Source organism: Colossoma macropomum, unplaced genomic scaffold, assembly GCF_904425465.1.
Source record: "Colossoma macropomum unplaced genomic scaffold, Colossoma_macropomum, whole genome shotgun sequence".
Classification (NCBI taxonomy): Eukaryota; Metazoa; Chordata; class Actinopteri; order Characiformes; family Serrasalmidae; genus Colossoma; species Colossoma macropomum.
In genome coordinates this window covers 75,484-89,478 of record NW_023495671.1, presented here as the reverse complement: position 1 = coordinate 89,478, position 13,995 = coordinate 75,484, and the positions used below count along the sequence as shown (strand labels likewise).

At 36.5% G+C, this 13,995-nt stretch overlaps 1 protein-coding gene across 1 annotated transcript; it reads right to left on the bottom strand.

Annotated features, from left to right (window-relative positions):
* Positions 1-5,831: 5,831 nt before the first annotated feature.
* LOC118802749 (alpha-1-antitrypsin homolog) lies at positions 5,832-12,408 on the bottom strand. Its single transcript, XM_036563217.1, has 5 exons — positions 12,304-12,408; positions 8,791-9,465; positions 8,406-8,676; positions 7,102-7,249; positions 5,832-6,324 (listed from the first exon to the last, which is right to left on the bottom strand). Exons 2-5 carry the CDS (start codon positions 9,455-9,457, stop codon positions 6,136-6,138), a joined length of 1,275 nt encoding a protein of 424 aa, XP_036419110.1. The 5' UTR covers positions 9,458-9,465; positions 12,304-12,408; the 3' UTR covers positions 5,832-6,135.
* Between the last annotated feature and the right edge of the window lie 1,587 nt (positions 12,409-13,995).

Here is a 13,995-nt window from a genome sequence, read left to right as displayed (position 1 = left end):
TACGGTATGCATGTGAATGCAACTGTTGACTCAGTGAGATGGATATGTGACCTGAATTTCTTGTTTAGTGATCCAGATCTAAGGTCAGCCGTCCAAAGTCAAACACAACACAGTCTACTGCAAAGCAAACCCAAACAGAGTGTAAACACAACTAAGTTCAGGCAGTCGGGCAAACAGACAGAAACAGAGCAGGAATACCATATACAGGCAGAATGTCTGGTACAAATTAGATACAAATTAAACAGCAATTAAACTTTCCCAGAAGTGAATTAGCAGTAGTGCAGTAGGAGTAGGGCTGCTATCATTATGCCTATCACCAAATATATCACCGACCGCTCTTAAGAAATTTCTTTTTAAAACCCACTTATGCAGTTTTCACGAAGATTCTTACATTCATCAATGTTTTCTTAAGTGGGATAAAAACACAGCACTGCTGTGTCTGATTCACTCAGACCAGCGCAACACACACTAACACACCACCACCACATCAGTGTTACTGCAGTGCTGAGAATGATCCACCACCCAAACAGTACCTGCTCTGTGAGGGTCCATGGGGGTCCTGACCACTGAAGAACAGGGTAAAAGGGGGCTAACAAAGTATGCAGAGAAACAGATGGACTACAGTCTGTAACTGTAGAACTACAAAGTGCACCTATATAGTAAGTGGAGCTGATAAAATGGACAATGAGTGTAGAAACAAGGAGGTGGTCATAATGTTATGCCTGATCAGTGTATATTATTTTGGAAATTATATCTTATCTTAAGTGAGGAAACTGTTGTATCTGTCAGGGGCGTCATGAAACCAAAATTCTGAGGGGGCATGGGGGTCCTTCCCCAGAAAAAAAGAGAAATATAAGGACAATTATCTGCAGTTTGAGATATATGAATTTGAGGAAGCTGGCAAATAAAAATCTGACTTCAGCTCTGTGAAAGAAAGTGCTAATCAATTGTGAATATCTATATGGATTAAGGAATGCTGCAACTTACCAACATTGCTAGCTATGCTTTAGTCTAGTTCCAGTAACAGCTCAGTTTAGACTACAAGCTCAATAACTGCCTAATATTAGTTATTGTATGGCTTTGACTTTTCATACCAGACTGTAACTAGCCCAGGAAAGTTCACTGTTAGCTGGCTTATTGATAACAGAGTAGCATGTTACATAACTAAGAAATCAACAGGCACATTTGGTGGTGAAAAGCTCAGAAGTAAGGCTGTAAAGGCCGTGTTCTCATATGAATCTCCAACACTGCAATCAAACAGCTTCAGCACCGACATCTTTTCCTCATAATGGGCCTCCTTCAACAACCCTTTTTAAGAAAACATTTCTTCTTAATCACCAACAATTTTGACAAAGATTCTGATTTTCTTATTTGGGATTTGTTCTTAGGTAAGAACAGAATCTACACACACTAAGAGCACAAAGGTGAGAACACAACATGAATCTGACATAGACTTTTTCTTTAAGACCTTTCTCAAGAACACTGTCTGTCAGCACCAACACATGCAGCTGCCATCTTCATGTCTTAAAATAAATATTAATAAATATTCATAAATTTAAACAACTAATTATAAATCTGCTTTTCACCACTGCTTTCCCAAAAACTTGTCCTCAGCATGCTGGAGAAGCATTTGGTGTTCCATTCGACAAACACTATCATGAAGATGCTGTACAACAGTAGTCTAACAGTGGGACAGTGGGACATTTGGGACAGTGCAGCTCCCCAGTCTGTACTGTGTGTACGGGTGCATATTTAATTTTGATAATAACCCCTTGAAAACAAGTCACAAAGTCCAAATTTATTTTTCTGCTAAAGTAAACAGAACAAAGAGCATTCATGTAATGCTCACCAAGTCATTTCTGAGAACTCATACACTGAGCATAGCACTGAATTCTTTGATGCTCATTTAAATATGTATTATATTCACAATACTACAAAACACTGAATGCTCAGAATTAGGAACTTAACGATTAGGTTTCTTGTGAGCGGCCGCTCGAGTCTGCTCAGGATGGCCAGAAAAGTAAACTATAGTCGTCACAGAAACCACAAAGACAGAATGACCTCTTCCCTCCACTGAGTGTGGGATATATTGTGTGGCACGAATTGCTGACATAATTATTTCAGGCTCTGCTACAGTCCTTTATAATGTTAGAGCTTCTTTTCTGTCTCTTGTTTCATATGCAATGGACAGCAACATTTAGCAAGAACATTATTATCTAGATGGGTAACAAATTAATGAAATTCTTGAATTAAATGACTGGAGAAATTCCAGACAGGTGTACTGCCAGATTCAATTTAGCACTGAACATCCTGCTCGACACCCAGAAGAGCTGCTGTTCCTCAGGTGTCTCAGAACATCAACGCAGGATGTGATCAGACTGATCTGATATAGCTGCAGTACAACTTCTCTTTACGACGACCAACAATCATGTAAAAGGTCAGTGGTGTAAAACCCCTTAGCATCGGTCTGCACAGATGTGGAAAAGATTGCATGATGCACTGGTGGGGTGTTTGCATTTCTGGGGGAGGCTGACTATCCCCTAAGGGGATAAGATGAGAGGAAGTGTCAATTGGCTGCCCTTCACATGGGAAAAACTGATTGAGTGCCCCCTAGGGTGCCCCTCAATACAATAAATTATGGTGATGTGCCATCAAGAGCAAGAAAATTCCATAACGTGTCTTACTGAGTGCCCTTGTAGTGGAGAAAAAGTGATACAGTGCTCTTTAAGGTGCCCTTACAATGGTCTAAAACTTGCCATCAATACCCCCCTTCCTGACAAACAGATCATAACATACCATATATATTGTTCATATAGTTATATGTTTCATAGAAATGTTAGATTTATGCCCATTATTGCACATTTGCACTGTCTGTTTTGCACTATTGCTATTATTTGCACTTCTGGTAGATGCTAACTGTATTTTGCTGCCCTGTACTTGTACTGAGCAATGACAAAAAGTTTAATCTATCTATCTATCTAGCTAAGGAGCTAACTAACTAAACAGGTAAGCCATTCCATGGAAACATCCATTTTTGTGTCCCTAGCATTTACAGATATATTACACTTCAAAAACATGTTAGGGTTACAATTTATTTGTATATTAAAATTAAACAATAAGTTACTTTAACAATCTGAAATGTTTCTCATTTAGCTCATGATTTCATATGAAGCTTTTAGTTGACGTCACTGGCATTACCTACTTTATTCTTAGGTAATTGTGAAAAATAGAATACAAAATGTCTCATGTTAAGAAGTTAATATCTTGCTTTTTCCTTGTGATGCTCATTTTGGACAAATCAGTCACTCACTTTAAAATTCTTAAAAAACAAAGAACAGTTGTCATTGGACGTCATTGTACAGTACAGGTACTTACCATCTGCGTCCTTTCTGCAGGAAGCTGTTCAGATGGAGTTATATTGTTGTAAACAAACTTCTAAACATTAACCAGTGAACTAACATCACACTCTCTGAAGCCAGCCAGTCATGATTTACTCTCATACAACATTCAGTGAGGCAACATGTCTTAGAGCTGCTAAGGCAGCAGATTTTAGTTCCTACACTATCCAATTCTATATCCTAGTATCTAAAACTTTGATGTATTCATATTTTCTTAAACAACCCATTCTGTGTTCCGTAATCTCTCTAATTAAATATCCTAATGAAGCCAAAACACAATCCCAATTTACAGCACTGGTCCAGAAAGTAAAACAAATGCATTCTATACTTTAATTGTTTTCTGCCTAGTTGTATGTTTTAAATAATTCAGTGCTAAAAACAGCCATTTAAAATTAAATGTTTTCAAAATGCACTTATTGAGATTAAGGCTGGTTCGGTTGTTTGCAATATGTGTTGAAATATATGGTAATATGAAATTATTTCAATGTTTAAATATATTTTCTGCATTTATGAAACTGAACCAGACAGAAAAAGAAGAAAAAAGGTGGTGCAAACCTGGGTCTTCTGAATTTTGATTTCAATGTGCACTGTAAGACCTGATGAGTTAAGTCAACTGTTTTGAGGAAACTGATCGCCTCAAATGTTTCAAGTTAAATAAGTCATTCACACTTAAGTAAATTAAAGAAATTGTACTAACTCCATTTGTTTTGTTGATATTAAAATGATTGAGCATTTGGGACTTTTGTTTAAGCTGTATTAACTCAATATAATTAAGTAATCATTAATTAAATTCACTTTTATGATAAACTAGACTATCATTTTGACAAATTCATAATGTATTGCAGAGATATGATTATAGACATTTGTGACAATGTCTTGTCCAACTTAATGTTACTCCAGATCACTGCACCAAACACTGACAGCTCAATGCAGAGTGCAGATGTAGCCTCCGTAGCTTTTAGCCACAGCAAAATCACACTCAGCAGATATGAACTCAGTAACTCAGCTCTCTCAACACTGATTTTTAATCAGCACTGATTGGCATGAATCACATATGTTTATAAAATCTTGTTGACACAAAGGAAGGTATGCTAGGGAGAATGACAACATACAGACGGTGAAGAGACATGCCCGATATGTAAATATATGGTACTAAGAGCCAATAGGAATGATGTGAGTTTTACTCAAGAAGGTTGCATTGACCAAATATTTATCAAGTAAAGCCATGAGTCTAAACTACATTGTAAAGTCCATCCTGTTTGATGGGATCTTTGAGTCTGAAATCATCAAAATAAAGTTATGGAAAAAGCATGAGAGTCCAAATCATTTAAATATAAACATTTATGCTCTCTATCAAATTTTCAACAGTCAACCCATTAGTGGCCTGTTTGTATTTGCATGTAAAGTCTAGTTAAATAAAAATAGTGAATATAATACATTTAAATAAAGTTACCTTAACTCAAAATATGCTGAAAAAACAATCTTACTCAAAATGACTGAGCTACTATCTCAACAATTCATTTTTGAGTTCATTTAAATTTTTCAAATTAAGTTACTCCAACTTTCTGTAGTATTTAAGTTGTGTTAAAGTTATTCTTTCATTAAGATGTGCAGTGAGTTTTACAGTGTGAGATGAAATGCACAACTTCCTTTTATTTCATGATTCTTATACAACTTCATCACTTGTCTCTGTGCATGAAATCATTATATTTCCTTCTAAACCAGTGGTATTATTTCTTTTTTACGCTTAAATGGTAAATATTGCAGTAATATTGTTACTGTTTTATGCAATTACCTATTTTTTCTTAACTTAAGTAATATATACAGTTCTGTTCAAAAAAAATACAAAGCCAATTTTGTTGAAAGTAAATGTATAAATTAAATCTAATATGATGCTGATACTCTACTACTTTACTCAACTTCACACGTGGTAAAAAAGTTGTAAAATAAATTTCGAATGAATTAAGAGGACAAGAATCAGGACAAGAAAATTAAAACCCCTATTTTTTTACAGTACAGGTAATACTAATACTAAAACTAATACCAATAATAAATAAAATGAGGCTGTAAAAAGAAATGAAGAAATGCCAGAGATGCCCAGAATGATGAACAGAGCTTGAACCAATACCTTCACAAGAAATTACTTCAAATTTATAATTACTTCATTGAATTTATGAAGTAAATAATTTGTTATTTCCAAAATAACTGAATAAGTCTGTACTGTTGAATTAAGCATCTAACACCTGTTTATGTTTAATTGACAACATTTAAAGTGAGTTAAACGAAAGTTAACACGTGAGTGATTCTAAACTTTTGAATGGTAGTCTATGTACAAAATGGAATGCTATACACTTTGACCAACAGTGATAATGTTATGCCTTAGGCAAATTAATATATTTTACAGTTTTATTAGCAAAGTGTCTACGCGAGTCATTCGGTTCCACATACATAGTTTTATTCAGTTTGCCAACAAAAACAAACACCAAAGTAATGTACAGGTTAAAAAAGGAAAACAACATTTTATTCTTTTTTTTTTTTACTTTGAGTGATAAGGAACTGGACCAAGATAGAATGCATCTGTGCTTCATTTCAGCTGAATGGAGTTCTTCTGTGAGTCCTGCAGAACATTTTACCTTCTGACTGACAAGTGACACGAAGACCGAACCCAGTTTGCTGATAAATGAAATTACGCCAGTTCCTTCATATTGCTTGCTGTGTGGGTGGGAGTTGGCTGCCTCTATGCGGTGGGATTGGTTATCTTGCCCATGAAGAGGATGCTCTTGGTGCTGTCCTCCACAATCAAGACCACGAAGGGTCTGTTGAGGTTCATGGTGTCTGGCAGAGACATGGGCATGATCTCTATGGTGGTGGCAGCAGCTGCTTCAGTGCCCTTCTCATCAACTTTGAGGACGGCCTGATGGAGGACCTGTAGGGAAGTGGGAGGTGAATTTCTTTCCAAAGTCTAAAGAACCTGAGAAAGAGTTGTGGATCTTTTTCTAATCATGGAATATCACATTTATCAACCACCATGTTAAGAATGTAGAGAACTGTGTATATCTCTTGTAGACTACATTGTTTTGCCTAATTGCTTTATTTGTCCCATGTCTACCAAAAGCTTTGCTGAATCCAGTGCATTTTTGCAATGTGTTTGAAACCTTCTCATCTCCCATCTATTGGTACACAAGCATGCTCAAGTCTAAAAAAGTAATGGGAAAGGTATGGATGCATTTCAATGATGCTTAAGACGTGGATGCTTAAGGTTCAAATGACACTCTTAAAAATAAAGGGGTTCTTTGCATGATCCTTAAGGTTGTTTCTTCTATGACAGTGGTTCTGAAACTGATCTTCAGGGTCCCCAAGATGGTCCACATTTTTGGTCCAACCCAGCAATGCAGTGGGATAAGCAAAAATTTGGACTGTCTGGGGGTCCTGGAAGACCAATTTGAGAACTATTGCCATAGAAGAAGGACATTAGGTTCCCTGAGAAACCTCAACCTCAGTGGGTGGTTCCCTTAATTCTCTCCAAAAAATCCCACCTCACATTAACAAGACACTTCAAGCTACATAATTGCTCAGAGAAAAACAAAATCAGAATATTGTCTGATGTTTTCTTGTCAAAAATCACCTTTTTATTGTACTCACTAACACTTTGAGATTGCAGTTTTGGTGGGATACAAATGAGACTGCAAATTTCTCCACATACCTTGGAAGCCTTCACTTTGGTCCCCTCACTGATTCCTGAGAAGTCTGCGCTGCCTGAGAATGCATCGACAATGCCCATTTCCTTCAGAGTTTCCGCAAGACAGGAGGATGCAGAGATGGAGAACTTGGGCATGAAGAGATCCACAGAGCTGGAGAACAGAGAGGATTGCAAAAATGTCTTACATGCAATAAATTTGTAGAAGTGATTGGATGGTCAATGTAGTCTGCAGCAAACTATTGGAAATTTTTTTTTTCTGCAAATGTTAATGCATGATCATAAGGAATCATGAGCTGGTGACAATTCTAGAGCACAAGCAGCTGGTTAAGGATCTGCTCACAATTTCCATTGTCTGGAAAGTCATTATGAAATGGCAATTAAAGGGAACTGTGGAATTCTGAGCAAGATCTTGAAGAACAAGAAAACCCTCAGAAAGAACTGCTCATATGCTACCTTAAAGGCAAAGCAAAACCCCCAAGTGACAGCATAGAACCTGCAGAAGGTTTAGCAGACAAAGGAGTGTTGGTGCACTGTTCTACTGTGCAGCATTGCGTTCACAGACATGATCTGCATGGAAAATTGACCTGTGAACTCATCATGAAAGTCAACACTCAAGTACGCAAAGCAACATCTAGCTCAGCCAGAGGCATTTGGAAGAAGAAAGGAGCAGCACTGTGGCAACTGTTAAGCATGGAGATGGATCTGTTATGCTTTGGGTTCTGTAGCAGTTAGGCACAAGAAACATTGCATGAGTAACTAGAAGAATGGATTACACAGAATGTCGGCAAATTCTGGAAGCAAAAGCTGAAAAGAGGCTGGCTCAAAAAAAAATACCTCAAAATCTACCATAAACTACTACTGGAAATGCAAACTGACACTTTGGGAATGGCCCTTACAGTCCACTGACTTGAACATCTTTAAAAATCCATGCTGTGTATGCAGGACGACCCAAGAAAATTGCAGAACTAAAGCGTTCTCCAAGGAAAAGTTGGTGAAAATTCCTAAAATAAGACTTCTACAAAATAAGCTTTCTACAAAAAGCCTTTGCGAGCTATGATTTCTACTAAAGGAGGTGTTACTAAGGACCTACTTAGTAGGGTGTCCAAACCTTTACGCATGCCGCAACATTTGCAGAAAATGTAGTTTGTTTAAATGCAATTATGCATGCAACATAACATTAGCTAAAGAATCAGTCTGCAGTTTTTGCAGTTGGAAAATATAAATGTTTCCAAAACTAAAATTTCCTGCAGTGTGATGATATATGTAACTGGAAAGTTGTTTTAAACCAAAAGCAAATAGTGCATTACCTTCTGAAGAGCTTGGAAGTCCATTCCTTGAGATGCTCCTTGCAGATGTTTTTCTCCAACTCTTCCATCTTTCCCTCTGCAGGAAGAATGATCATCATGGAGGTGTTGCCTTTGTAGGGTACCATGATGATGGCGGTAGAGCTGTCTCGGTCGTGGTAGAAGTCATATCGGCCGGTTCTCTTCATCATGTCCACAGACACCTTGGTGTTCTCATCCACGTGGAAGTCAGCTTTGTGGGTGTGTTCCACTTCAAAAGGCTTTTCCCATTTACCTTAGAAGATGAAATTCAAGTCTTGTTAATGTTATCACCAGAAATCATGTTTCAAATCTCATATTTCAAGAACAGTACCCACTTCTTCATAGAACATTTAGGTGGTAACTGTACCTCTGAAATACATGTAGTTGATCAGCATCATCACAGTATCCTGGTCCAGGGTCTTGACCATGTCAGTGATCATATCTTTGGTCTTTTTGGCGATGTACTTGTTGACTTCTTGCACAGCGACATCAGGTTTGGAGAAGTCCACACTGAAGGCCTCTCCTTGGTAGTAATGCTGAGCGTCCTTTAGAAACTTGTCTACAGGTTTGAAGCCTTCTCGGACGGCTACAGCACTTCCTGCCTCCAGCAGCATGGCGTCCTGGCTGTGACCCAGCATGTGAAAAAGGTGCTCATAACCTTCATTGACCTGATCGGGAGTGAGGGCACTGTAGCCCAGGGTGCTGAAGATCTGTGAGTGGGTTTCACCTTTGGCTCCCAGGGCCAGCATGGACAGAGCCATGGAGATGCTCAGTGGAGAGAAGAAGATGTTCTTGCCTTTGGCGTCTGGATGGGCTGCCAGCTTCTTATAGAGGGAGAAGGTAAAGTCAGCATTGTGGGGGGCGAGTCTGTGGGACAAGGCACCTGCTCCATCGTGGCTGGGGTGAGGTTCATCCTTGCCATGGTGGAGATGTTGATGGTGGTCTGCTGAATGGTCATGGTTTCCCTGAGGGGCTGCCCAGACCACTGCCAATAGGAGGGAAACCAGGAAACAGCAAGAGATCTTTCCCAACATTTTATCTCCTGGAAAAAAAGGTTAGTGCTGATTTAAATACACATTACAGATGCAAACTACAGTGTTTAATCTTGAAATAGAAGCATAAGAAACGTAAGAGTCCAGAATGATGAACAAAGCTGTAGAAGACTTTAAAATGCCAGAAGAATGTGTAGAACATCAAGAATGTGAAGAAATATCCAGAATTAAATTATAATAAAATTTATGTTCAGATTGATGTTCTACTAAAATGAATATCCAGAATAAAGTTATAATAAAATTAATTCTCAGAATGCCTCTAATGGTTTTGCACATTTCTAGACATTTTTACTTCTTTACGGTAATTTTTTAAGTAAAATCATCTCACTATACGGGCAGATAATTTTGCTGGTTTCAAGCACATGTCTTAAAACAAGCAAAATTATCTGCCAATATTGTGAGATAATTTTACAGTTAGAAGGTAAATAATCTTAAATTATGTTAATAACAATCTTAACAGGAGGAATATTAGATTTATCAACTATATTTAAGATAATTTTACTTGACAAGATACATTTTTTTGCAGTGTTAATTATCAACTTGATTATCAACTTTTCAAGATTCTTTTTATAAAATTCCAGTGTTGTTTATCATTTAATAATGTCTTGTTTTTTCCCAGATGATTGAAATTTAGAACTTTAGATATGTACATCAAATATTTTATTTTAGATTGTATAAGTTATTAAGGAATAACCAGCATGAATATGATGGTTTTTAACAGCAGCATAAAAGCAGATTCATGGAAAAATGTAATTTCTGATTTAATGAAATATTCTCAAAATAAGACAAAATGTGTTATTCAAGACCAGTTTAGGGCCTGGCAGGTCACATGGGAATCAATGAAATAATTCATAGAAATCACTGTGTGAATTATTTAAAGATGCCATCCGAGAGACTCGCTGACCCCTCGCAGATGCCCGACAGATATCTAACATGCTAAAGATCTGGACCTGTCGGGGTCCAAATCCAGCAGTGTGAACCGTGACCTTCAGTGAATGTAGCGCCAAGCTACAGCCAATGAAACTGCAAGACACAAGGGAGGAGAAACCTGGGGGAGGAGCTATGCAACATCAACAAACGTAGTTTGTAGACAGATTTGTGGATATTCGTCTTGGAGAAAGATCTTGTAATGTAAGACCCCCCTTGCTGATTAGTCAAGTAGTGATCAAACCACGACAACGTAAACATTCCCGATTACAAGATAGCAAGTTATGTAGAGTGAACAGTGCAGCCACCTGACAACTTTGAAAGTCACATAGTGTGTCTGTGGCTTTAGTCAGCACATTTGAAAGGTTTTAGCTTAGCTTAGTTCAATTCAATTAGATTTTATTGTCATTATACCAATACAGGGTTGTACAGTATAACAAAACACTGTCTGGCTACTTCTCCATGCAGTGATTAAAAATAGGTTTAAAAAAAGGCTTTTGAATTTGTTGAATTATTGCACATAAGTGCTTACTGAATGCTGATATCTGACTGAAGTGAAATTTTAGCCAACATTTTTCAATTTGTTCCATGTTGATAACACTCTCATTTGCTAAAGTACGTACTTTTAGGCCCAAGCATAAAATATTTCATCTTTCTGATTTAATTTTATTCAGCTTTATAAAGTACATTTGCAAAATGGCATATGAATTATTCATTTTTGCATGTAACTTTTGAAGTCAGACTAAGACTTCACAAAAGTTCATACGTTTTTCATACAATAATATCTCAAAAGGGGCTAATCTTATTTGCATCAGACCTTTTGCTGAACAATGACAGTTATTCTCAGTAACATAAAAAAATTGCTCTTCCATGATTTCAATGTTTTTTGAAAATGACTTGTTTGATTAACATGCACAATAAAAATAAATAGGAAAACTAAAAAAAAAGCTTATTATTTCCCATTATCCTTTATAATGCTCCTTTTATCTTGTTGTTGGAGGATATATTATATGGCAAATCTTTTGCAGAAGCTCTCAAAAAGTAGTTTTTTTTTTTTATTTGCTTGAAAGAAAACCTCATAAGAACATTAGGAGATTTTTTTTTAATTAGTTAAAAGTACACTGGCTGTGGGTGCGATGGGACATGGTGGATAAAGTGTTAATTGATATATCAGATGATCATGTCTTTGTAAAGTTTGTGCTAATTTATTTTCATGGTGTTGATAGGTACTCTTTGGCAGCCCCTGTAATATATTTAATGTGTAAAAGATCCTCCAGCAAATGGAAGAATATATCACCTCTCAGAAAGAATATAGACTTTAAAGGTTTACTTTGGAATGTATTGTTTTTCTGTTCATTGTTTTATATTTATTTATATTGAGATTGTTAGTCAAATACCTCATGTGTAAAAAACATTAACCCATGCATGCTTTTTAAAATGTTAATTAGAGCTGCCTGTGTTCAAGACAAAGTTTGAAGAAAAAATAATTTAGTTCCTTTTTAGCTCCCTAATTTTGAAATTTGAAAAAAAAAAGTAACCTGTTGAAGAATATGTTGATAAATGTATGCATTTCGTTTCAGTGTAATCAGATAACAGCAATGTCTAATCTTAGCTTCAGTATTTAAGATGCTATTTATGTGATTTTTGACCTCCTGAGATTATCTTTAAAAATTCATAACTACAAAACTCTTTGGAGCTGAATTTTAAAACTTTGGTTTTATAAATGAAATCGATTAAGTGATTTAAATTGCTTTGAACTGATTTGGCACAGAGATAACTACAATGGCATGTAGTGTAATATTTAAAAAAGAAAATTCTACAATATTCTACAAACATTATCTGCCAGCATCTGTCTTAAGGAATCAATCACCCATGTCAAATGTATATATTTGGCTACTTACCACCAGTGCCCTGTCCACAGGAGACAACCTAAACAGAGTTCTACCCTTTTATAGGTTCTTAATGTCAGCTGACCTCAACCTTTAAACATTAACCACCGAGCCAACATCACATTCTTTGAAACCAATCAGTCATGATTTACTCTCGTACAACATTCAGTGATGCAACATGTCCTGCAGCTGCTGAGGCAGCAGATTTTAGCTCTGACACTGAGTGGGAATTTTCAAATAGAATCAAATATCTGATACAGTAAGGTCTATGAGACACTCATTTGCTCAAATTAAGCAACAAGTTCTGTGTTCAGTAATCTTTCAAAAGGATTCTTAATGAAGCCGTGATACAATTCCTACTTACAAAGATGATACAGATCAACTTTTTTTCATCAAGGTACAGTGTAAATGTACCCTTGAAGATACAGCAGTGGTTTTAAGATGCAACTGTGTACCTTAAATACGTTCTTCCTAAAAAATGTGTTTAAAAACTTAATATTTTAAAATTAAACAATAAAATAAAATGGCTGAAGACAAAACAGAGTCTTTGGAGTCAATACAACTTTAAAACATATAATTTAATTTAATTTCAAAAAATAATTTAGTTCCTTAACTAAAGGTAGCGAAGACATACCATTGAGGGTTCCACCCCGGTGACAGTTTAGTACCTTTGTTTCTAAGAATGTGCTTCAGTACTATTTTACATTAAGTGTCGACTAACTAACATTAATTAATATAGCTAAGTGATGTTTAGTAGATGGTGCTGATGCATTACTAAGTGAAGTGGAGGGCAGTGAGGGGCAGTGAGAGCAGTCAGGGGCAATGAGGGGCAGTGGCAGGCAGTGAGGGACAGTGCAGGTAGTGGAATGCAGTGAGCAGCCATGTGGGTAGTGAGGGGCAGAAGCATTATAAAGATCTGGAAAATGAATGTTTTTCTATTTACTGTTTTATTTTTTATTCTTACTCAAATGCTCATGTATGGAAAGCAGTGCAAGTAGTGAGGGGCAATGAGCAGCAGTGGGCGGCAGTGCAGGTAGTGGAGGGCAGTGGGGCTGTTTTTCACTCTGTATTTACATACTCTAAGAGCACTTTGTAAAATTGATCAGTCACTCCTGTAAAGTACAGTGAGCTGAGATAAGAAGGAGCAAACATCACGGTTCATAAACATACTGTGTATATGTGCCTCTTTCACTGGAAACCTTCCAAAAGGGGCTCAGTACATAAAATACAATTTCCATTGAGTTCATGATGTTATATAACTGTTACATCATTTTAGTGCCTGAAATTGTTATATTATTGCTATTTTGTATGACTTCTATTTAGATTTTTGGTTTTACATCCAATTGTAATATAACTACACTTATATATCATATATTACATATATATGTTAATAAACAATGCAAAACACATTAAAAACTGATAGACATGTAATTTTACATGTAGTCCAATGCAGAACACTCTCAGTTAAATCTCTCCTACACATATACAGTCACATGCAAAAGTCTGTGCGCCCCTGGTCAAATTCCATGTATAAGTTGATTTTCTCAGTGTAAATCAGTTACATATCCTCTACAGAGAGCACATTTCTGCACATTGTAATACACAGTTACTGTTTATTTACTGAATTTAACATAAAAAATAAACAACACAAAATGTGGCTTGTGCATAAAGTATGGCACATTTTATATTTTATGTTTAATTTTG

Excerpts from the sequence above, each read along its gene's own strand:
- LOC118802749 (XM_036563217.1), bottom strand. The coding sequence starts at position 9,457 with ATGTTGGGAAAGATCTCTTGCTGTTTCCTGGTTTCCCTCCTATTGGCA. Across the intron at positions 8,677-8,790 it reads CAACTACATGTATTTCAGAG|GTAAATGGGAAAAGCCTTTT; the intron begins GTACAGTTACCA and ends TCATCTTCTAAG. Across the intron at positions 6,325-7,101 it reads CCAAAGTGAAGGCTTCCAAG|GTCCTCCATCAGGCCGTCCT; the intron begins GTATGTGGAGAA and ends ACTTCCCTACAG.